General features: G+C 30.0%; 1 protein-coding gene across 1 annotated transcript in view; it reads right to left on the bottom strand.

The window, feature by feature from the left end:
• Positions 1-5,555: 5,555 nt before the first annotated feature.
• Positions 5,556-25,730, bottom strand: part of LOC107455703 (golgin subfamily A member 4) — a 134,916-nt gene continuing 114,741 nt past the window's right edge. Inside the window, exons 69-80 of the mRNA XM_071183880.1 lie at positions 23,805-23,884; positions 22,377-22,431; positions 21,757-21,874; positions 19,375-19,447; positions 18,992-19,232; positions 18,373-18,490; positions 15,792-15,952; positions 14,266-14,377; positions 13,091-13,273; positions 11,240-11,308; positions 10,731-10,994; positions 5,556-5,739 (exon numbers count right to left, since the gene is read on the bottom strand). Coding sequence (XP_071039981.1) covers positions 5,605-5,739; positions 10,731-10,994; positions 11,240-11,308; positions 13,091-13,273; positions 14,266-14,377; positions 15,792-15,952; positions 18,373-18,490; positions 18,992-19,232; positions 19,375-19,447; positions 21,757-21,874; positions 22,377-22,431; positions 23,805-23,884 — 1,609 coding nt within the window. The 3' untranslated portion in view covers positions 5,556-5,604. The remainder of the gene's footprint in view (positions 5,740-10,730; positions 10,995-11,239; positions 11,309-13,090; positions 13,274-14,265; positions 14,378-15,791; positions 15,953-18,372; positions 18,491-18,991; positions 19,233-19,374; positions 19,448-21,756; positions 21,875-22,376; positions 22,432-23,804; positions 23,885-25,730) is intronic.

The raw sequence follows: 25,730 nt of genomic DNA, 5'->3' as shown, positions 1-25,730 counted from the left end.
TTTTTTTTTTTTTTTTTTTTTTTTTTTTTTTTTTTTTTTTTTTTTTTTTTTTTTTTTTTTTTTTTTTTTTTTTTTTTTTTTTTTTTTTTTTTGTCATGAAAGTTTAGTGGAATGTTCACGAGTAAATAGCTAAGAATGAAAGCGAAAAAGAATTTAAATGGATGATGGCAAACCAATTCTTTTCATGACTATAAAAAAAAAATTTTAAGAAAACCATAAAAATAAAAGAAAACAAATATCATAAAATATAATACACAGCAAACATTAGGCAAAATATAATTTACTATAACTAAATAATTACTTATTGTCGTAATTACAAACCGTCATAATAACTATTAGTAATTTGCCTCTTAAAAAAGCAAACGATTTACGATTTTCAGTGACTTTTTATTTTATTTACTCCTGACTGCAATTTACTAGTAGTCACGTGTTCAAGTTATATAATTACGAGTAATTTTAATTATTGTAATCAATTTAGTAAGGTAATTTAGTATACAATTACACATCCCCCCTTGGAAAATTGGCTCAACACCGTACCGTAATATCAAGCAAATAAGCTGCACAATTTTTTATTAAACAAATATTAATTTTAGTTAACATTAAACAGTATTATTAATTTTTTTCGTTATTAAACAAATTATTTATTTGAGATAACCAATAATTTATCGCTACGTGAACGTGCATTAGTTTTGACATATATAATCAATTAATTCTAACCTTTATTTAAGTGTCGTAAAATTTTTTATCTAAATATTTTTAAAATATCAATAAAACAGACAATTATTTATTGACTTTCCTTATGCATTGCTGCTCAAAGTATAAAACTGCATGTCTAATACTTTATTCTTTATTTTATGAGAATTTGTACTTGATCGTTGAACAAAGCAATTTAAGGTATCCAACTAGTTTCGACAATTTTTTTTAAATTAATGTGAAATTTTAAAAGAAAAACTAGTTTATTTGTTTTATTAACTGTAAAACTGGCAATGAAAATTATTACTATTTTATTTTTGTTTTTTAAATGACCATTTTATGCGAAAAATAAGGCATTTTTTTTGCATAGACGCTAAATACTGTTAAAAAATTGGAGAAAACAAACAATCCGTTGAGGAATTTATTTAGGAGGCTATCAACTATGTCTGGAAATATTATCGCAAAAGTAAGCGCATGTACTACTGAGTTAGGTATCAGTTTAGCTAAGAAAGAAAGTTTTTAGAAATTTTCGCTCTTCTCTTTGCGAAAAAACATGCATAAAAGTGAAATTCCTTATTTTTCTCTTAGTTTATTGTTCTAAACTTGGGTGCTATTATCATAAACACTCATCGAAAATTGTAGACAATTATTTTAAAAACAACATGAAATATAGTGTTTAACGTGGTGTGAAATATGAAAAAATCTAAAAATATGATTTTGAGATAAACGCATTTAAAAACTTCAAATCATTAGTCAATCCACTGTTATCACCTTGCACAAAAACTGCTATAACCTAGTAAATCATTGAAGTTGAAAAGTAAAGTATTTTTAGAAAGCTAAGATTACAGGGATTCTAAATTTATAATAAACTCAATTTCAAAAATTTTATCCAAAATTATGTTTTTGCACTAGTCTGATGAAACAATAGTACTTACAATATGATCATCCCTAAACCGCAAAAATACGTGGTGTATAAAGTACGAAACAAATCTACGAAATAGTAGTCTTGCCCTTTAATTTTCTCCTTTTATAGTATGCATTTTAGCTATTTCAGCTCCAATAGTTTCCCAAAATACTCGAAAACGAGCTATTTTTGAAACAATCTAATTCCTTGAAAATTAACTTTCACTACCTTGAATTTGTCGACTAATTTTTTTTTTAAAGATGGCATTAACTGTTCTTCATACGAAACGTGCTCTACTCATCATGAAGTCATTCACTAAAGATGTAAATTCAGCAAATTTTCTGTAAGTATGGTTGGAAAAGAGAAGTTGAATTACTTGCTTTAATAGATATTTTTAGATTCATCAGGAAATTGTAAGTCATAAAAAGAATTTTGAGTTTAATTTAGAACCATATTACTCAAACCAAATTTTAAAACAATGTATCATTGGTTTTCTTTAATCTAAGTGGAAAAAAATGAGTTAAATAATTAATATGGATTTTAAAAAAATTGGGCATGAAACTACACTAAACTGTTTGCTAAAGTCAAGACAGTTTTTAAAAAATATTAGAGGTACCTTAAAATTTTACCTAAAGTCTGCAAAAATTCAAACTTGCTTATAAGTCTAAAAAATGCAACGCATTTTTATTGATAAAAAGTATTTATTCATTAATACAGTACTTTCCGTTGTTTCGATGTTTTTATTGTTTCTCAACGCTTTCCATAGTTTACATAATCTCTTTTTAAAATTATCATTCGTCAAAGAAAGCCAAGGATATATTTTCGTTTTCGTTCACAAAATCAACTTTTCGTCCTTAAAATAATTTTCCAGGTAACAAAATGTATGAAAATATAAATTAACGAGTTTAAGACAGTTTTTGTTTCATCTTTTAAGGCTCTAATTTTTTACCGTGTCTATTGAGGGACTTGTAGTGTTGTAGTGAAATAAATGCCTATTTTCATTGAAAGAAATGGGAACGTTTTGCTCACAAACTGAAATGAAATTAGTTTCTCACACAATACTGTTAGAACTTGGGGTCTGTTGAACTAAAATTTCTTTCAAATTTACCACATCCCTATAATGGTATTAAGTTTCAAAATATTTTATTACTTCTTATATTTACTTAAACGATATTATGGTTTTACTTTAAGAGAAAATTGGTTCAAATTAATAACTCACTAAGACTGTTAATTCAATTTCCAGTACTATGACATTCGGATAATAACATTGTCATAGATAACAACAATGTACGGATAATTTCTTTAAATATTAGACAAAAAAATATTTCAAGGACAATAGCAAGAGCATCAAATTTTAAACTTTAATAATTATCTATTAATTATTATTCTGATTTAGATAAGATCTTTCACTCTAATAAATACATTTTTGGAATAGTTTTTCGTTATTTAAAATGTCTGAGATGGGCACAGTAGGCCTTGGCCCTCTTGGGCTGTCGCGCCGCTGAGTTTAGTTTAAAATGACTATACTCATTAAAACATATTGCTTACTAATGTTTTTTTTTAGATAAATAATTTTTTTTATACTTTTACAGTCTAATAACCAAAATGTTTTATAAGGTTCTATAATAAGAGTCAAACATTCTAGAAAGATTTACTGTGCATGTTTACCACAACTTTCTTAAAGTGTCTAATTGGAACTCAATATCGTACAAAATTAACCATAATTTGATAAAACAAACTTAAGAAAAAGTAATTGTTTAGTTAACTTGGCATTATAGCGACAAAATGTAGTTCTGATTGTGGTCAAAATACTCAGAAATATTTTAAATCGTAGAATTTTATGTTATATTTTGTCGTACTATAAAATTAGTAGAATGTAAGTCTCTAACAAAATGGCCTCCCCGCACAAGGTATTAAGTGTTTAACAGTACATTCGGAATACATTCCAGCACAACTCATCAGGCATTGTGGCTGCTTAAAATAACCTCAATGCTCACCTGACCTGAACCCTATGGCCATTTTTCTGTGAGAGTGCATCAAACTGTGAGTGTATGCAACCCACCACAATCATTGCACGAACTTCGAAAATCATATCAGAGATGTTTGTATTAGCGTGTCATCTACCATGTTGTAAAATGTGCAGTGGGACAAGCAGTCCCACATTCAGATGAGAATTGTTGCTGAGGAACACTATTTTGAGCATGACAAGTAGGTGGGGGCAAGCGGCAAGTGCTGTTCTGTTCAACGTGATCAAACAAATGGCCTTTTCATTTGTATTATTTTTGGCCACAGGATTTTTTTTAATGAATTGATGATGCTGAACAACTTTGTAATTGGCTTTTTTCCCGCGTCTTGTGCTATTTATGAGATAAAAATGGTAACTCCGAAATTTGCCGCCAGTTAACGCTGTAAGTGTCTTCCTCGCGTAGGTAATGGCAACTTAAGAGCTGAAAATATGGTAATTGAATTGTTACAAATAAGAATATTAAGAAAATGGCTGGATTTTGATCAGAAGACTCTTTACAAATTGAAATAAATTTAATTTTTAAATAATTGAAAAGTTGAAGAATTCGTTCCTTCAGAAAATTCATAATATATTTTTTTTTTCAGAAATTATCCTCCCCCAGCCCCTGAGTAAAGCTCTTAATTTAAAGAAATATATATTCTTATTTTATATCCGGCATTGAAGAGCAGTCCGATCTTCGGAATTTTGACTATCACTGCCTAACTCAGAAGACAAAACTCAGAAGACTTATTCAGAAGACAAAAGAAAGGGTATGCTAACCTTCTATGAGGATTTTTTGATGGAATTAACTCGCATTTCCGTAAAGCTTGGGGACAAAGGAATTCTAGCCCATGATCCGTCTACTACAGGGGATATTTTACATCGGCATTGTAGCCGGTGTGATCCTGGAACAAAAAGAAATCGACTAGCTATCATTGAGGTTCGGATCTGGGACATGTTAGGCTTTTCGCAAAGTGATGAACATTAGACTTAGATTGAGAATGAATTGTGTTTTGAAGATTGATGCGTGGAATGCGACCTAATTTGTCTATCTAGTGGTGCCATCTACAGTATAAAATGGGAAATACCAGACTTATTTGTGTTTTATGTCATTAATGCGGGAATGAGAGTTTTGTGCACCAATAGTCCAGAGCCTTTAATGTAGGAGTGTAGGATAGATAAAATTCCTCACGCAAATGAAGGAACGGAGGAAATATTGTGATGCCAACGCTGAGATTCGAACTCCCGTTTAGCCGGCCATGAGATTGACAGATTATCCCTCTCTTACAGCAATACACTTAGGGGTTTCATAAAATGTTCAACACACAATTATTACTCTAAGATTAATAGACTTTAAGTGATGAAAAATAGAAATATGAATTCGTAATCAAATGAATTAGCTTCCATTTTTCGAAAAACTCGCGCCCAATTATCATTTGCTGTGACCCTAGTTGACGCGGATAAAATTCTATCCTGTTGCTTATAAAATTCTGTCAATAAAAAAATTAATAGGTTATTTTTTTCAAAGTTAACAAATTGAATACGATCTTTTTATGGTTAATTGACTCTTTTTATTAAATATGGTGTAATAACAGTAAAATAAAATGTCATTCAACCATTTTTTTCATGAGAAATTTCTTACAGTGTGTACCACCATAGAAAAAAATCAGAAGTTGTAAGGTTTAGTAATCCTGGAGACCACTTAAGATGAACAGTATCACGCTGCCAATCTCTTCAATGACATTGCCTAACAAATAATCTCCACATGACTGAAATATCTTGGAGCATTAAAATGAAAATAATAACTCTCATTTTCAGTATGGTGAACCCTCCAATATCATTCATTTGGAATTAATATTTTATATCTGCTTCTTTATCTGAATTCAATGCAATTAAAATAATCAGAATAAAATAAATTACCAAAAAACTGCAATTCAATGAAAACAGGCAGAGTTCAATTTAGAATTTATTTTATTAAAATGTTTTGCTTTATTAAAAGAAATCAGTTTTTCAAAACTTCTTCAATTTTCTTCATTACATCCCCAAACATGTCTCCTATCTCATTTTTGTACTCCGTGAAGAAAAACTTAGCTTCTACTGCCATGTGCTTGGTCAGCATTCGAGAGTCATGCAAAAACTGAAATTCAAAGTGCATATATATGAATATTATATATATATATATATATATATACTTCCATGTTTTAAAATGTTTGAATGAAAAACAGACAAATAATTGAAAGTCTAAAGTTATTCGAATTATATATGCCATTTTAGTAACACGTTGAATGCCACACTAATTTTACATGGCTTGCCCGTCTGGCCACACGGTAAATAACTACGAACTAAATTTGCGAATATTAGACAGATTTTGCTAGTTTTTTTAAAGGTGTAGCATGACATATCTGAAAAAAAGTGGTGAATTATATAAGCCTGCGAATTGTTTAGAATTATNTATATATATATATATATATAAGTATTAAGATTACAACAGAAAGTTCGCTAAATGTTATACATGCTCCAAAATTTCTGACAGGTGAAAATGTATCACAAATTTGGTTAACTTTTTAACCATGGTATTTCACATTGAACCATATTTTTTATTTCATTCTTCTACTGCAGCATTTTAAGAAGTTGAATTTATCTGTGTTGAATGGTTGAACAGTGCTTTAAAATTTGTGCAGTGCTTTAAAGTTCAAGAAGGATTTATGCTTACTATAATGTGATGCAACATATTAAACTTGCAGCAAATTTAAACGATATTATAACTCAAAACTCTTCGATTTTTTTTTACATTAGTAAAATAAATCCGGACACTACGAATTTCTTCACATAAGTAAAATCAATTACATTGTTCAATTGATTTTACTTATGTTAAAATTCTTAACTTTTACGTACTTTTTACAATTGACTAAAATATTAATATGTAATCCCTTAAGTTATTCTGAGACATACTTAACAACTCTTTTTAAGTCACGTACTTAATAAACATTTTTAATAAAATCATTCAACTACAATAGATGTTTTAAGGCATTAGAAAATATAACAATTACACTGGAGAAAATTTTTCATTGCGTTGAACCACAATTTAATTTATTTCGTCGTAAACTTTTTTATACCAAGAAATTAATTTTTAAAGTCATTACTTTAAATTTGAAGGTATGTTAAAACCATATTTGTACAGAATTTAAAAATTTTCGATTAAAACTAATTCATGTTCGATTCCAAACTAATATATGTGTAGTTAAGTACAGTGAAATAACTGTACAAAGGGACGTGTAACTTGAATCAAAATTTGAAATACACTAAATTTTTGCTCTGAAAATTTAAGTTTCCTTCTGCCTTACTTTACTCTTAAAATTAATTGCGTCAAATTATGAAAAATCTCAATGTTTCTTTTTAAAATGCATTTAATGGTACGGGAAACAATACTGTTGTAGCAATGTCGTGTCCCCCTATTTAAACTTGTGCAAATTCAGGAAAATTGGTTCAAAGTTAAACCATTATGTCTGTACACATTAAACAGCAAAATAGTGCAATGTTGTTGCAACCTTAATGAAACCGTCAATTCAATTCTTCAATTACTTCAATTATGAACAAGCTTTGTAATTGTATGTTGTTTTTTGGTCAGTCCATTGAGAATTTTACCTATATACTTTGTTCATTTTTATAATTAGTATTAATTGTTTTGCTTTCCATGCACTGAATCTATTTCTTCTATATTTTATGTATTTTTCTTCCAAAAGAGGTTTTAGGACTCTAAAATACTTTTATCTTGTTTAACAGTTATTCACAGAAAAAACTCCCCCATAAATTCATACAGTATGTTCCCTGAAGTAGTCCCGCATTGTTTACATATTTTTTTTGTTCTAATTCAATTTACTATCCCATTTCAATTTAAGCATTATTCTCTAATTTTTATAAATATATTTGAATGCAATTTTTGGGCTGATGCTGTTTTAGACCTTTCCCAGATTTCACTTACATCTTTCTTTATTGCTTTAATGCTACATTTTCAAACTGATTTCATATAGATTTTTATTTAATACTATGATTGAATTACATAGATTTGATTCATTATTTCGTCATATACATTGTCGATTGTTGATTCATTATTTTGTCATATTCGTCTCGTCAAATTTATTTATTATTTGCGTAAAGAAGGCCCATCTAAAAGGAACACTTTTAGAAATAATTATTTTATATTCTCACCTCACGAGCAATCAATTTCAGGCTTTCAGATTTGTCCTTCCCTTTTTCTAAAACATCTTCGTATTGCTCTTTCACCCACTTTCCAAACTCAGCGTACTTTTCATGCAACTCTATGTTCAATTTGTTGAAATATTCCTTCACTTTGTGGAAGTAGTCACTAATTGAATTTTGTGCCTCTTTCTCACCTAAAATTCGATCGATGAAATCCAAGATTTTCTGCTTGCCTCCTTTGTCTTTCAACCAAGTTAGAAGAGTTTCTCTAATCTATATTATGCGAGAATAATTAATTGTAAAGTGTCAATGATATTATTATTAAGGCGTCATGACAAATTAAAAAATATTAAGTAGCATATTTTAGAGTAATTCATAAAAAAGTACAAAAATTTCGTCAATCAAAATTTTTGATACTGATGTCAGCTACGTAAAACAATTCCTCTGTTTACGTAATTGACGTCATTCTAAATTAATGAAACTTCTTGCACAGTTTGGAATTCTGATTTGCAACTTACCTCACTTCCTTTACCGAAAACTTTCTCGATGTACTCTTTGATTTTGTTCAAATCAAATTTCTCTCTGATCTGTAAAAGAAATATATTATAATTACTTATCTTATTATAAATCACTGATCTAAGTCAGTATGACTTATTAGGACAGATTCAAAGAATAATTTAGAAATTATTGTTATGTAAAAGCCTATAATTTCTAATATATTGACATGAGAATATAAGTTGTTATCATTGAAACCCTCTTATAAATCTCAATAACCGTTTTAAGAGGAAAATATTATGAATCAACATTAATTCAGGGGACTTTTTTCGTAATAGCTTCGCTCATTCTTTCATTAGACAAGGAGTAACAGAAGCAATCCAAATAGATCAACAAAAATAGTGAGTTGACCAAAGCAGCAGAGCAAGAGGTCAGACTCCCTAGTTATGAAACTTAATTATAAAATAGTGTAAAGTCAGGTAAATAATATTAAACATTTAAAAACTATTAAATAGTAGTTTGATAGTTTGTATAAANTAACCATAGTATTTCACATTGAACCATATTTTTTATTTCATTCTTCTACTGCAACATTTTAAGAAGTTGAATTTATCTGTGTTGAATGGTTGAACAGTGCTTTAAAATTTATACAGTGCTTTAAAGTTCAAGAGGGACTTATGCTTACTATAATATGGATGCAACATATTAAACTTGCAGGAAATTTAAACGATATTATAACTCAAAACACTTCTATTTGTTTTTTACATTAGTAAAATAAATCCAGACACTACGAATTTTTTCACATAAGTAAAATCAATTACATTGTTCAATTGATTTTACCTATGTTAAAATTCTTATTTTTTACGTACTTTTTACAATTGACTAAAATTTTAATATTATTATTATATTAATATTAATATTATTAATATTATATGTATATTCCCTTAAGTTATTCTGTGACATACTTAACAACTCTTTTTAAGTCAAGTATTTAATAAACATTTTTAATAAAATCATTCCACTACAATGGATGTTTTAAAGCTTTAGTCAAATATAACAAATACACTGGAGAAAAATTTTCAGTGTGTTGAGCCATAATTTAATTTATTTCATCGTAAACTTTTTTATATCAAAAAATTTATTTTCAAAGTCATTACTTTAAATTTGAAAGTATGTTAAAACCATATTTTTGCGAAATTGAAAACTCTTTGATTAAAACTAATTTATGTTCGATTCCAAACTAATTTATGTGTTTCTAAGTACAGTGAAATAACTGTACAAAGGCACGTGTAACTTGAATCAAAATTTGAAATACACTAAATTTTTGCTGTGAAAATTTAAGTTTTTTTCTGCATTACTTTACTCTTAAAATTAATTGCGTCCAATTATGAAAAATCTCAATATTTCTTTTTAAGGTACATTTAATGATACAGGAAATAAGACTGTGCAATTGTTGTAGCAATGTCGTGTCCCCCTATTTAAACTTGCACAAATTCAGGAAAATTGGTTCAAAGTTAAACTATTATGTTGATATACATTAAACCACAAAATAGTGCAATGTTGTCGCAACCTTAATGAAAAACTGAATCATATTTTCATTTAAGCTGTACCATATTATAGAATAATTAAATTCCAGAAACACTATAATATGGTTTAACTTTCCACCTTAGAAAACATAACAGCGAATTTTAACTGTACTATGGTTCAACTAAGTATATAACGAAGTATAAATACATAGAGTAGTTTCCTTTAGTTCTTTTCCGTATGCTCCTTTTTGTTGGTAACGGTAATTTAAGACGTCTACTTCAATTATAAACAAGCTTTGGAATTGTATGTTGTTTTTTGGAGAGTCTATTGAGAATTTTACCTATATACTTAGTTCATTTTTATAATTAGCATTAATTGTTTTGCTTTTCATGTACTGAATCTATTTCTTCTATATTTTAATTATTTTTTCCAAGTGAGGTTTTAGGACTCTAAAATACTTTTACTTTGTTAAAAAGTTATTCACATATAAAGCTCCCCCATAAATTCATGCAGGATGTTCCCTGAAGTAGTCCGGCATTGCTTACATATTTTTTTTTGTTCTAATTCAATTTACTATCCTATTTCAATTTAAGCATTATTCTCTAATTTTTATAAATATATTTGAATGCAAATTTTGGGCTCATGCTGTTTTAGCGCTTTCCCAGGTTTTACTTACATTTTGCATTATTGCTTTAATACTACATTTTCAAACTGATTTCATATAGATTTTTATTTAACAATATGATGGAATTACATAGATTTGATTCATTATTTCGGCATATACATTGTCGATTGCTGATTCATTATTTTATCATATTCGTCTCGTCAAATTTACTTATTATTTGCGTAAAGAAGATTGCCCATCTAAAAGGAACACTTTTCTAAATAATTATTTTATACTCTTACCTCACGAGCAATCAATTTCAGGCTTTCAGATTTGTCTTTCCCTTTTTCCAAAACATCCTCGTATTGCTCTTTCACCCACTTTCCAAACTCAGCATACTTTTCATGCAACTCTATGTTCAATTTGTTGAAATATTCCTTCACTTTGTGGAAGTAGTCACTAATCGAATTTTGTGCCTCTTTCTCACCTAAAATTCGATCGATGAAATCCAAGATTTTCTGCTTGCCTCCTTTGTCTTTCAACCAAGTTAGAAGAGTTTCTCTAATCTATATTATGCGAGAATAATTAATTGTAAAGTGTCAATGATATTATTATTAAGGCGTCATGACAAATTAAAAAATATTAAGTAGCATATTTTAGAGTAATTCATAAAAAAGTACAAAAATTTCGTCAATCAAAATTTTTGATACTGATGTCAGCTACGTAAAACAATTCCTCTGTTTACGTAATTGACGTCATTCTAAATTAATGAAACTTCTTGCACAGTTTGGAATTCTGATTTGCAACTTACCTCACTTCCTTTACCGAAAACTTTCTCGATGTACTCTTTGATTTTGTTCAAATCAAATTTCTCTCTGATCTGTAAAAGAAATATATTATAATTACTTATCTTATTATAAATCACTGATCTAAGTCAGTATGACTTATTAGGACAGATTCAAAGAATAATTTAGAAATTATTGTTATGTAAAAGCCTATAATTTCTAATATATTGACATGAGAATATAAGTTGTTATCATTGAAACCCTCTTATAAATCTCAATAACCGTTTTAAGAGGAAAATATTATGAATCAACATTAATTCAGGGGACTTTTTTCGTAATAGCTTCGCTCATTCTTTCATTAGACAAGGAGTAACAGAAGCAATCCAAATAGATCAACAAAAATAGTGAGTTGACCAAAGCAGCAGAGCAAGAGGTCAGACTCCCTAGTTATGAAACTTAATTATAAAATAGTGTAAAGTCAGGTAAATAATATTAAACATTTAAAAACTATTAAATAGTAGTTTGATAGTTTGTATAAATCATACTTGGGGGTATTTTTACAACAAAAGACAAAGACCATTATCCCCTAAAAGAACTTATTCAATAAAACAATGATTCTACTTGTAATGGGGTGGTTTTAGATACTTGATTAGTAAAATCTTGTTGCTGTTGTTACTCATCCCTCTGGTGTAGGAAAGCCTACAAGAGGTCCAAAAGAGATATCACCACCTGCAAACATCAAAAATCTTCTCCTGCTCAACCAACAGCTGCCTCCAGGAGGCTCTTAAGCAAGGTGAGCAGGGCTGGAGGGAGGGAAACAGGAGCAAGGAGAAAAAATCTTTTCCCTATTACGAAATTTCATGCATCTAAGGTATGTGAATGGCCCATGGCTAAGGGTAATATGCATATTCATTTGATTGAGGAACCACGAGGGCTGAAGACAGACTAAATTCGCTTACTGTCATTAGCTGAGCATAATGGAATTGCCTTCGGTGACTCTGTCAGGAAAATACGCTCCTGACATACTTCGCCCGTTCAGTCCTGGGACACCCTATCGCCCCTAAGAGGTTGACTGCACGACTAAAATCTGTTTTTTTTTTTTTTTGTTATAATTGTTTTCTGCAAATCTGTGATATTTTTCCCTCTTCTGCAATAAAAGCAGATTTGATTAACTTCACATATTACTATCCTAGTCCCCCTTTTGATCTATTCATACTTTTTCTGAATTAGTTTTCTCTTTTTAAAAAAACAAAACGAGTTTCTCTTTTTTTTTCAATTTCTGATTGAAAATTTTCTTTACCAGATTCGACAGATTTCGTTTTTATATTTAAACCAAAAATATATTAAGTAAGAAGATAAGGAATTAAAAAAATGATTTAAATCATTCAGTAATTTTCATATAAAAATTATAGATTTTATCTAGTCAATATCAATATGAAACACACATTAACACCCACTGATTTAAACAAATTTGCTTGAAATATACTATACTATAGTCTATTTATACTATAGTTTGTTTATTTTTAAGAAAAAAGTTCTCAATTTTTTTTCAAAAAATTTTAATCTTATTTTTTAACCTAAGCCATTGTTAGTTTCAAGTATCTGAAATTGCTATCTGTAATATTTAGTACAACAGGTTCATTAAAGTTAAGATTATATTCCATTATATGATTATAATATAAGTTTTCACTTAAACTTTATTTATAATCATCTTGACTCATAGAATTTTAATATTTTTGTATATTAATATAAAAACTAAACTAAACTACTTTTGAACTTTTAAAAAGCTGTGCTTCTGTTTAATTATCGATTTGAATCATGATGATTTTAAGTTCAGTGTACTAAAAACATATAGATATATATAATTTGTTTCTTACCTGTTTCTTGAGCTCCTCAAACATTCCAAAAATATCAATATCAGCAGATCTTTTAGAAGTGAGCTTTTCCTTCAATTTGTTCCAATAATCTTTTACTTTTTCTTTCAAAACCTGGAGATATTCCTTTGCCTTCTCTCCTAAATCGATGTTCAAAAGTTTCAAAGCATCGCGAATTTGTTGGATCTGAGAAAGAAACAATTTCGTTTCATATAAATCAAGTACCGTATACTTTAATACTTTAGGTTGATAATTCTAAGCATAAGCTAAAATACTCCAGTCGGCTTATAAATAGTCCCAAATGCTAAAAAGAACATCACAGAGATTTTTTAAAAAAAATGGCAAAAGCATACTCTACTACCGGCTTAGAATTTACCATACTCATTGTGAAACAGTAATTATTAATTAAGTTATCCATTATTTTAGTTAAAAATAATCCCAAGGAAATGAAGTGCTACGATACTGCTTCATTAAAAAACTTATTTCGCTTCAAAGATATACAGATTAGAAGTAGAAGTTGACATGTTTCAAGAACTCAAAAATAGACGAAAATTTTCAAGGCTTGCCAGACGTGCATAAGAAGAAACAAAAATGATTTGAATTATAAGCGTCATAGTTTCAGTTTTGTATTATTTGTATAAAATAAATTGATATTTAACCATTTTTAACAAGAAATTTCAAAAGTGTAATTTACATTGTATACACGTTAGATAATTCACTAATAATTTGATAATCTGCAAAGAATAATTATTTATGGACTGAAAATTTACGAAATACACACGTTTGATATTTATGGGCATTGAATTTCGCGAATTAATGGTTTAAGAAGTATGCAAGCTTCATAAATTAAGAAGCATGACAAATAGCAAGTTTTTCTTTTGCAAAATAGGCTTGATATATAATTTGCAAACTAATTATTATTTACGAACTGAAATTTACGACTCATGCAGTTACATCTAAGGCCATTTGCAGAGATGATTATTTGTGAATTCGTTATTATATTTTAATTCCTGAAATATGCGCGCATGCTCAAATTTGTAAAAGAAATTCATTAATATTTGAATTATATTTTAACTGCAAGCGTTGTTTTGGAACAAACTTTTATGGAAAATAAACTACTAAGTAAACTCAGTCACACTTGCGTTCTATTTTAAATGAAGTAAATATGAATTACATACTCTCTCCAAGTATTCTGTAACCGTGCTTCCATTGTCAAAGGCATCTTTTGCTTTTTTAAGGAGTTCTTCTAAAACTTCCTTCATTTTAAGGATATCAGATAAGTCAGCATGCCTAGAATGCAAATAAGATTCTCAAACTGCTTGCCTTTTTTTCTATTTAAAGAAATTTTATAAGGGTTTTTTTTATAACCGTCGTCCGTCGTTGAACAACCAACCCAATCCCAAGTTACCGACTATCAATGTTCAACTCCTTAGCCGTGGAATTTTGAACCCAAGATAGGAGACAAGAGAACTCTTGGATGAAGCATTGAGACAAACTAGCCTTCGTGGAGGACTTTTTTGATGGAACTAACCGGCATTTGGTTGCATGTGGAGGAAAACCATGTAAATCCCCCTCAGTTAACCAGACAGCAAGGAGATTCTAATTCATTATCCATCTACCACTGAGGGTATTTTTTACGTTAGCACAGTGGTTGGTGTGATCCGGGATCAAAATTCGTATGTACCAGATAGCGATGGGATTCGAACCTGGGATCATTGATAAGCCAATGCTCCATCCCCTGCTCCACCACAGCTAATTCTGTTAACAATTGTCTTAGTTAAAAAAAATATTAATTTGTTAAAAGGGACAAACTTGGCTTATTTTAACAATTTTAATTAAGACGTACACGCTGGTAGTTGATGTTGATGTTTTATTTACTTTTAAGATAATTGTTTGATAAAAAAAGAAACTCCCAAATTTAAAAAAAGAATCAGTTTCTTCAAATATCAGATTTTGTTTTCATTTTACATAGTTTATCACTGAAAGTTATTTCCTAATAGTGTAGGAAAAAGCTCATATGAATGAAAGAGTGACAGTGAATTGGCTCGCACTAGATTAGAATGAGGCAAAACTAAAAATATATTTTATCAAAATTAGTGTTTTTCATACTCGGTAGCGCAATACTGTTTTTTTATTCAAAAATTAAAAACATCAAAAAAATACCTAAATTATTTTTTATTATACATCTATGATATTTTTTAATTACATTTCTATTTTTCGACTAATTTAAAGGGGCTCTATTATTTTAATATTCTGATAATCGTAAAAAAGTATTCCTTTTAAAGAAATATTACGATCAACGGAAACAAAATATGGTTGAAGTGTGTAATATCAAATTGAATACGTCATTGGAATTGTTATAGAATAGTTTTTAAATATAATTCAAAGAATACTACAAAAAGTGCTTTAAAATTATATGTATAAAAATACATTGAAAACATATGTGACTTTAGTTACCGTAAAATTAATAAATTAACTAATGTTAATGGTTGCTCTTTTCTTATCTTTTAGTTTTTCTTTTCCTTTTAAGGTTTTAAACACGATAGAATTAATTTTTATGTAAAAATTAATATAAATTATTTAATCATACAACTTTTTTAAAAAAAAACTTTACTCGTTGTCTAGTTACATAACTAATAATTCTACGAGATAGTCGTAAAATATTTCATAGATTGATGCATAAAATATATCAGTTTTCTCTTACTCGGCTTCAGCCATGATGTCTTCTGCATGATCGACGGCAGCTCTTTTATGAAAACCAAAGTTTTCCAAAAGTTTTCGTAATAAGTCACCAGTCCTATCTCTCAACTTCTTGAAACCCTCTTCACCCAGCTCTTTCCTAAGTTTTTCATTAAGCTCTTTTAACTGGAACAAAAATATGTATATGTTAAGTAAAATTGTAAGCAGTTCTAGAAATCAGCTCTTTATTGTATAAAATAATCGGAAAGCTGCTTTCAAAACATTTTTTTCCTTGAAAAATTATTGCTAAGTAAACCAATACTTTTTACTTACAACCGACCATTACATGCTCCCAATCGCAAAGTAATAGTTTTGCCGTATACTTCTCCTTCCTTAATAGTTATAGTTACTTCTCCCTCCTTAAAAAACCTTGTAACTAAGAGCTCCTATTATAATGTTTGGCGTACGCAATCTGAACCTTTTTTAGAAGTGGATTTTACTTAAAATCTTAAATTTGTGAGTTAAATTTATCGTACTTAAAATTTGTCTGTTTCTTATAAATTGAATATGTAAGACTAATTACGTAATCTAAAATTCGTTTTTAGCTAGTAAGATTTTTACTTCATTTCTGTAACCTTTGGAGTGGGACAAAGTATCCCAATTTACAGTTGCTTGCATGCTTTGCTTGCTTTCGCATGCCTGTTAAGGCAGAGGGGTGCGATTGTTCTTGTTTTCCAGTGGCGCCATCTATGGCCAAGAATTTGACTTCTGCCGCACCCATTACGTCACGCCCGTTTATAAGATGGAACCATTCATACATACATTCATTCATCCACAGATCGTAATTTTGCCCTAAATCAGAGAACGATCAATCTCCAATTCAGTACCCCCAGAGGTATTGATTTGCTATGGGAACATGGAGGACTTTGTAACTCGACAGATTTAACGTGTATCAGTCCCTATTTTACTACACGGGGAGTCTTCGGCCGGCGGGGTTCTAGCCTACAAACTCTCGGACATGGGCCCAGCGCCCTACCGACCAGGCTATCCCGGCCCTACAGTTGCAAATACAATTTACAGTTGCAAAAGAAATGTAATTTCCTGATTATATTTGTTTTTGTATGCATATATGTTAAAGGAAAAGGTTTCAGTGTATAATAATATTTTGATACGAATTCAAAATTAGACTTTTTATCCTAACAAATTTTATCCTAAGCTTAGCTTTTTAGAAGCTTTTATCGTAACAATCAATAAATACACAATCTATCAATAAGTACCTCCCATACACATCGGTGGATGTGAAGTTAAAGTTCGAGGTTATTTTTCTTGGTAAGGACTAGCTTAATTCCCAATCCTGCTATGCTATATATGATAACATTGTGCTTTCTGTGTCAGTTTTGCTAATTGAATCCATTTTGCTAACAGGACGATAACACTAGTCATGATTCGCCAAGAATGGACAACAATTCATCTTTTTATTTTATGGCATAATATTTTCACGTATTTTTACTAACGTATCTTTTTTGAGACGATGTTAAATGTTAACTGAGCTTAAAGGCAAAATGTAATTATTTACTGCAATTTCGATCAAAATCTAAACAGACACCAGTTTGGAATCGTTCTTGTTCCGCTCACATAAAAAAATAAGCGGAGCTTGTTAGGTAACAAAATATGTTGAACCATTTTCCTTTCTTTAAATATCAATAAAAGTTGAGGGAAATAATTACAGAGAAAACGAAACAGTTAAGATACTTGGTCCATCAAGAGTCGCTCGTTGGTATTGCAACGTATTAAAAATAAAAAGGGGAAATAGTTTCCTATCTAAATTCGATATAGGCGCATTTAAAAACAGAGCAGCTTAGTGAGGAAGATGAGATTGTTTGGTTGCTGCAGTTCCCATTAATGTATTTAATAGATTAAGATATCTCGCCCTAAGCGGATTTTCTTTCTAAAGGTGAATGCTGTAAAATTCAAGTTGCTATTATTGAAACTAGTATTTAATATTTGTCACAAAGTATGGAAAATAAAGCTTACCAAACGGGCCAGTATGTCCATATCTGAACCCTATCTAGAACCTCTGAGACAAGTTTAATCATCGATTAAAGAGGTGCAATATTCATTCAAGAACAGGGTTTCTTCGACATACTGATTGGAGGAAAATTCCCCTAGCTGTCTTACCAGCATTTCTGGAAACCATGTTCGAGATGGTTGAGGCAGTACTTATAGTGCGGTTTTCAGGAGAAATCCTCCAGAAATCCTCTCGTCGTGGCGGGTACTATGATTACAAGGAAAGGTCAATTCGAATAGGGGTGTAGGGTAAATAGTTTTGTCTTAGCGTAGGTCGTTTTGAGTAAACCAATCGACACCTTCTTTCCTCCATTTCTCCCCCATTAGAAATATGCTCTCGCTTGTTACCATAGCAGCAGACAGCCCCAGACTCTCAGTCTGGAGGAGTTCTCCTCAAAGCCCCACTGTACCCTCACGTGTATCAACAATTGAATATGAATACGGTCTTGTTTTTCTTTTCCATCATAGGTATCAAAATACTTATTGATAGATAGCGTATAAATTCCGACGATAATTTTAATCAAAAGCGAATTTCTTACTTTTTGGAGAGTTTCCTTCTGGAAAAGCTTTCCAGTTTCAATGACTTCTTTAATTTTCTTCAGAATTTGCCTCACTCGTTCTCTCAGCTGTTCTTTTACTTCATCTAAAGTGCTTTCACTGTGGAAAGAAAGAGAAAAGCATTATTTTTATTCACATATGAATCTGCATAATACTTAACAATATATTATTAAACCTATTATATTGCAAAATTATCTATTATTTTTAGCAATAAATTATGGTTATTTTTTCTATGTATCAGGCTTAAAATTGTTTTAACCTGATACATTGAAAAAATTTTAAAAAAATATTTTGTACTTTAAAACTGACTGAACAAGATGCAAATAGAAGTCCAAATTTATAATTTACTATTACGCTTTTTTCTTCACTAGATTAGTGAATTTTAAAGTAATACAAGGAAAAAAATACATTTCTTCAGAACATATAAATAAAAATTATAACTTAAATTATTTTAAATTTTTCTCACTTCATTCCTTTTTCAAACTTAAATATCATTAGCAATTTATTAAATTTAGTTGATAAAATAAGTCGTGTTTGCTTGTTCTTTCATCCTTAAGGTTAAGTTTTATTTTTATCGATATGAAAATTTTTAAAGCTTACGTTTCAGCTTCGAAAAGATCCTCTNGTGCCTCATTGGCTCTTGGCATTTCCGGCAAAGTTAAATTCCTAGTGCACTTTATCATCCAAATAGAGTCTCGGTGCTGCCATCTAGTGTGGCAGAAACTAGACGTCCAAATTAACATGGTCAACGGTATCTCACCCATTGTGGTGGTCCTGAAAGAGTGAATACCACTTCTGGAGAACGCACTAGGTCTGCTTATCGGGAAGACTGATTGTGCAGCTCATTGGAAATAAAATAAAGATTGATGCATAAAATATATCAAATCTCTCTTACTGGGCTTCAGCCATGATGTCTTCTGCATGTTCGACGGCAGCTCTTTTATGAAAACCAAAGTTTTCCAAAAGTTTTCGTAATAAATCACCAGTCCTATCTCTCAACTTCTTGAAACCCTCTTCACCCAGCTCTTTCCTAAGTTTTTCATTAAGCTCTTTTAACTGGAACAAAAAGATGAATATGTTAAATAAAATTATTAAAAACAGTTAGTTTCAAAAATCAGCTCTTTATTGTATAAAATAATCGGAAAACTGTTTTCGAAACATTTGTTTCCTTGAAGAATGCCATATTGAAAAAAACTGCTAAGTAAACCAATGCTTTTTACTTACAATCGACCATAATATGTTCGTAAATGCAAAATAATAGTTTTGCTATGTAAACAACTTATCCCTCCTTAAAGAACTTTCTAACTAACAGCTCTTATTATAATGTTTGGCGTACACAATCTGAACCTTTTTTAGAAGAGGATTTTACTTAAAGTTTCAAATCCATGGCATAAATTTATCGTACTTATAATTTGTCTGTGTCTTATAAATTGAATACAAAAGACAGTATGCGTATATTAAAAATGGTTTGCTAACTAGTTAGATTTTTACACCATTTCTATCACTTTTTGAGTGGTGGGACAAAGTATTCCTATATTGCAGTTGTAAAAGAAATATAATTTCCCGATTATATTTGTTTTTGTATTCATAAATGTTAAGGGAAGAGTTTTTAGTGCATAATAATATTTTGATACGAATTCAAAATTGGACTTTTTATCGTAAAAAATTTTATCGTAAGCTTAGCTTTTTAGACGCTTTTATCGTAACAATAAATAAATACACTATCTATCAATAAGTACCTCCCATACACATCGGTGGATGTGAAGTTGAAGTTCGAGGTTATTTTTCTTGGTAAGGACTAGCTTAATTCCCTATCCTACTATATTATATATGATAGCATTGTGCTTTCTACGCTGTGCCAGTTTTGCTAGTTGAATCCATTTTGCTAACATGACGATAACACTAGTCATAATTCGCCAAGAATGGACAACAATTCATCGTTTTTTTTCGACGTTAAATGTTAACTTAGCCAAAATGTAATTATTCACTGCAATTTCGATCAAAATCTAAACAGACACGGGTTTGGAATAGTTCTTGTTCCGCTCACATAAAAAAATAAGTAGAGCTTGTTAGGTAACAGAATATGTTGAACCATTTTCCTTCTTTAAGGATCAAAAAAAGTTGAGGGAAATAATTACAGAGAAAGCGAAACAGTTAAGATACTTGGCCCGTCAAGAGTAGCTCGTTCTACAAAAATATTCTATAACAATTCCAATAACGTATTCAATTTGATATTATATACTTCAACCCTATTTTGTTTCCGTTGATCGTAATACGATTTTTTTAAAAGGAATATTTTTTTACGATTATCAGAATTTTAAAATAATAGAGCCCCTTTAAATTAGTCGAAAAATGGAAATATAATAAAAAAATATCAATAGATGTATAATGAAAACTAATTTAGGTATTTTTTTGATGTTTTTAATTTTTGAATTAAGAAACAGTATTGTGCTACCGAGTATGAAAAGCACTGACCTAGTGCGAGCCAATTCACTGTCACTCTTTTATTCATATGAGATTCTTCTTGAACTATTAGGAAATAACTTATTGCAACGTATTGAAAATAAAAAGGGGAAATAGTTTTCTATCTAAGTACGATATAGGCTCATTTAAAAACAGAACAGCTGTGTGAAGAAGATGAGATTGTTTGATTGCTGCAGTTAAGATATCTCGCTCTAAGCGGATTTTCTTTCTAAAGGTGAATTCTGTAAAATTCAAGTTGTTTTTATTGAAACTGGTACCTGATCATTTTATCACAAAGTATAGAAAATAAAGCTTACCAAACGGGCTAGTATGTCCAGATCTGGACCCTATCTAGAACCTCTGGGACAAGTTTAATCATCGATTAAAGAGGTGCAATATTCATCCAAAAACAGTGAAAAAAATGAAGTTTCCTCGACGGGCTGATTGGAGAAAAATTCGCCTGGCTGTCTTACCAGAACTTTTGGAAACCATGTTCGAGATGGTTGAGTCAGTACTTATTTTCAGGATAACTCCTCCAAGCACCCGTCTCTCATCGTGGCGGGTACTATGGTTACAAGGAAAGGTCACTTCGAAAAGGGGTGTGGGGTTAATAGTTTTATCTTAGTCTTAGCTTAGGTCGTCGTGAGTAAACCAATCGACACCTTCTTTCCTCCATTTCACCCCCATTAGAAATATGCTCTCGCTTGTTACCATAGCAGCAGACAACCCCAGACTTTCAGTCTGGAAGAGTTCTCCTCAAAGCCTCACTATACCCTCACGTGTATCAACAATTGAATATGAAGACGGTCTTGTTTTTCTTTTCCATCATAGGTATCAAAATACTTATTGATGGATAGTGTATAAATTCCGACGATAATTGTAATCAAAAGCGACTTTCTTACTTTTTGGAGAGTTTCCTTCTGGAAAAGCTTTCCAGTTTCAATGACTTCTTTAATTTTCTTCAGAATTTGCCTCACTCGTTCTCTCAGCTGTTCTTTTACTTCATCTAAAGTGCTTTCACTGTAGAAAGAAAGATAAAAGCATTATTTTTATTCACATATGAATCTGCATAATACTTAACAATATTATTAAACCTATTACATTGAAAAATTATCCATAATTTTTAGCAATAGATTGTGCTTATTTTTTCTATGTATCAGGTTTAAAATTATTTTAACCTGATACATTGAAAAAAATTTTAAAAAAATATTTTGCTCTTTAAAAATAACTGAACGCAATGCAAATAGAAGTCCAAATTTATAATTTACTATTACGCTTTTTTTTTCACTAGATTAGTGGATTTTAAAGTAACACAAAGAAGAAAATAAATTTCTTCAGAACATATAAATAAAAAAATTATAACTTAAATTATTTTAAATTTTTCTCACTTCATTCTTTTTTTAAACTTAAATATCATTAGCAATTTATTAAATTTAGTTACTAAAATAAGTCGTGTTTGCTTGTTATTTCATCCTTAAGGTTAAGTTTTATTTCTATTGATATGAAAATTTTTTAAGCTTACGTTTCAGCTTCGAAAAGATCCTCTGATGCAAACTCTTCTACACGACTTTCCAACTCTAAAATGAAGAAATATAATCAACTATAAAGTGAAATCGTGATATAATTAATAAAAACTAGGGGCTGCGGACACTGCTCAATTTGCTTATCAACACCCACAATTGCTTTACAATCATTGTTTTTTGGTTGTGTACTGATTGCTACATTTAAATTTAATATTATTCAATTGCAAAATCCAGAATTTCTTTATTGCATTGCCTCATATTTTCTATACCACAGATTTAAAACTTATCGTAGAATTTAATTCCAAACTTATCACTTCTCTGAGTTATTGAAAATTTATTTATTGTTGTTTTTTAATGCTTTTTTAAATTTATAGCTGCTGTAAAAAGTCTTTGAATGTCTTTCGCTGCAATAATTATTTTCTATAGTGAGAAAAATTATTTCCTAATATTTATATTATTTTTAATACTTGTTTTGCAGTAATTAGTGTTTCCAGGTGACGATATAGCACAATTTTACATATAATTTTCGATAAAGGTAATGCACACGGAAATGAAATTCTGTTAAAATTACAGTACTATATGATAAGGACATTTATGGTATAAAAAACATAACTCTTGCTGAGAAACTGAAATATGTTAATTTTTCCATTCATATGATAATAGCAGTGAACCAGAAATTCTTTTTTCAAAATTATAGCTTTATCTGGCAATCTTATTGTGAAAATGTTTTGAATCATTCTTGAAGAAGTACTGTACGCGTAAGTTCGAGGCTCACTATATAGATTTTCTTTCTTATTTTGTTCTGTAATTTCCTTACACTTTATTTTCTGTTTTTTGTTTGATATGTTTTATTTCGTATATATTTTTTGCTTAATGTGTTCTATTCTCATTTCAATTTTTTGAGTGCTTCTCACTCTATTGTATTGATATATTTTGCTTCGGTTATGTTGAAACAATATTAGAAAGCACTCCTTTTTGAGGATATAATCGTGTGAGCTGAGGAAGAGATTATATCTTTTCTTTATTCTGTTTTCCGGATATTTAATATATACATACATATATATATATATACTAGGAGGCTTCGCCCCCTGCTCGCTGGCGCTCACCAACCCCCGGAACTGCTTTCACAGTTCATTTCGGATTGCTTAGCAATCCAATGCTCGCTTTGCTCGCTCATTGGATACGTTCTTAACGTCTAGTTTTTGTATACTTTTTTGAATACTGAAGTTCCGAAAACTTTTCACTGTAGAAAATTCTAAACCTGTNTATTCTGTATATAAAACCATCCTCATTCAAACTCAAGAGAGTCTTTGGTAATTATATATATATATATATATATATATATATATATGTAATATTTTGCTGTATTTATGAAGGCATTGTATGCATCTCTAAAGAAAATTTCCAACAATAAAAGGCATACTCACCATAAGAGTGTGGCTGTAAAGGAACAGCAGATGCAAGGGCAATGCCCGCAAAAATCAAAACGATTAGAAACTTCATTTCGCTGCAAAAAAAAGAAGCCACGATTAAAAAAATAATTTGAATCAGACATGAAATCCATTTTTTGGAATCAGTATTTTATCTAAATTGTATAGACAAAGATTGCGTTAAGGAATATTGAATTAAAGGAATACAAAAGTTTGACAAAATAATGAAAAAAGGAATGCGAACTTAAGATTGACGTGACTTTTTTAATGTTACATAGTACATTATTGTAATGTTACCTAGTGTTATAAATCAACGTAAAAAAATATAACAGCTCCAAACAACACGTATGAAAAGTAAACAAAAACGCAACATAAAAGTTTTTTTTTGAAAAAAGCACTTTATTGAAAAACCGGACTTAAATAAGGGAAAGGATCGCCTTTGTCTAATGTACCGAATTTAACACTGCCTGCGTAAGAGCTTATCTACTCAATCCATTTGAAGCGACAATCGTAGCCTAGACTAATTGCTGACGACTGTTGACTTGCTGGCAAACTTCAACCTCGGGCATCTCACATGTGTTTAACTGTATTTAAATCTTTCGATCTTGACGTCCAATGGATGCATGTAATATCTTCACCAACAGTTTTGAGGCATCCACTAACGATGAGGTGTACGTTGTTGTCCAGGAAGATTAGCTGAGGATCCGTGGTTTCGTTAAAACCGTGGTACAATAATAAGCAGCAGTGACGAAACCACCTTCAAAAATGTAGAAGATCAATACAGGAACCAAGAATAATATCATCCCACAAGAGACCACAACCATCTCCTTGTACTTTTTTGGTGGTGTTCGATGGTTCATTTCATGTTCGCCGCCTTCTCCATATGACTATGCGTCCGAAATTTATAGTGAGACTAAATATACTTTTAACCGTAAATTTTACTCAGCCCCAATTACTTATCTGTCTAATACTGGTGGCCCCACAAAATACGATGTCTTAAAAAAAATAGGCTTTCACGCATTTTCACAACAATACTAGCCGTCCAGCAAATGCTACGATTTTGCAATTACGGTAGAGTACTTAGAGTCTATTGCAGTGCCGGATTACCCATTGGGCCAGACTGGGCCGGGACCCCCTTAAAAAAAAAATTTTGAAAATAAATTTTAAAAAATTAAGAAAAACAATGATTTTAAAAAAAATCAATTTCAAATATATATTAATAAAATACGATAATTTTTTTTACATAATGTTAATCATATTTATTTATTACTTATTTTAGTTATTATTTATAAGTATTATTATAGTTTATGTATTATAATATTTATCAATGTCTTTTAAGTTCAAATTCGTTCTTTTGATTTGCGCTCGAAAAAATTGAAAGCAGTACTATAGCGAGCTGAGACTTGTTTAAACTAGAATCAAAGAATTAAATGTTGTTGACATTATTGAGACGTTTTAAATGAAAAAGAAGTTATTTCGTGCCTCAACTGAAGTGTCTCATAATTTTTTTAGTGTTTTATAATTATTTAGTGTCCGTAATTCTGCTTGATCAATAAATAAATACAAGATATTTTAATATAAGGTAAATGTTTGTTTATTGTTTTATATACTCTAGAAAAAATTCATACAACTGGTCACTTTCAATCAAATTTTATATATTGAAATAGTCGCTGTTTGAGAGGTTCAGGATATTATTTATTTTTATTTTAAATATGCTTTCTTAAATGAAAAGATACATAAATACTTTTATATTTGAATAAATAAAAAATATACGACAAAAAAATTTAATCTAAGGGCCCCAAAAATTTGAATGGCCTAGGGCCCCGCGTACGCTTAATACGCCCGGTCTATTGCATTACCAGGGGAGTATTAAGGCGTACATATACAAGGCGTATATATATATATATATATATATATATATAT

This window comes from Parasteatoda tepidariorum, chromosome 8 (assembly GCF_043381705.1).
Source record: "Parasteatoda tepidariorum isolate YZ-2023 chromosome 8, CAS_Ptep_4.0, whole genome shotgun sequence".
Taxonomy (NCBI): domain Eukaryota; kingdom Metazoa; phylum Arthropoda; class Arachnida; order Araneae; family Theridiidae; genus Parasteatoda; species Parasteatoda tepidariorum.
Note: the sequence above shows the minus strand (reverse complement) of the source record. Positions and strands in the feature narration are given on the sequence as shown.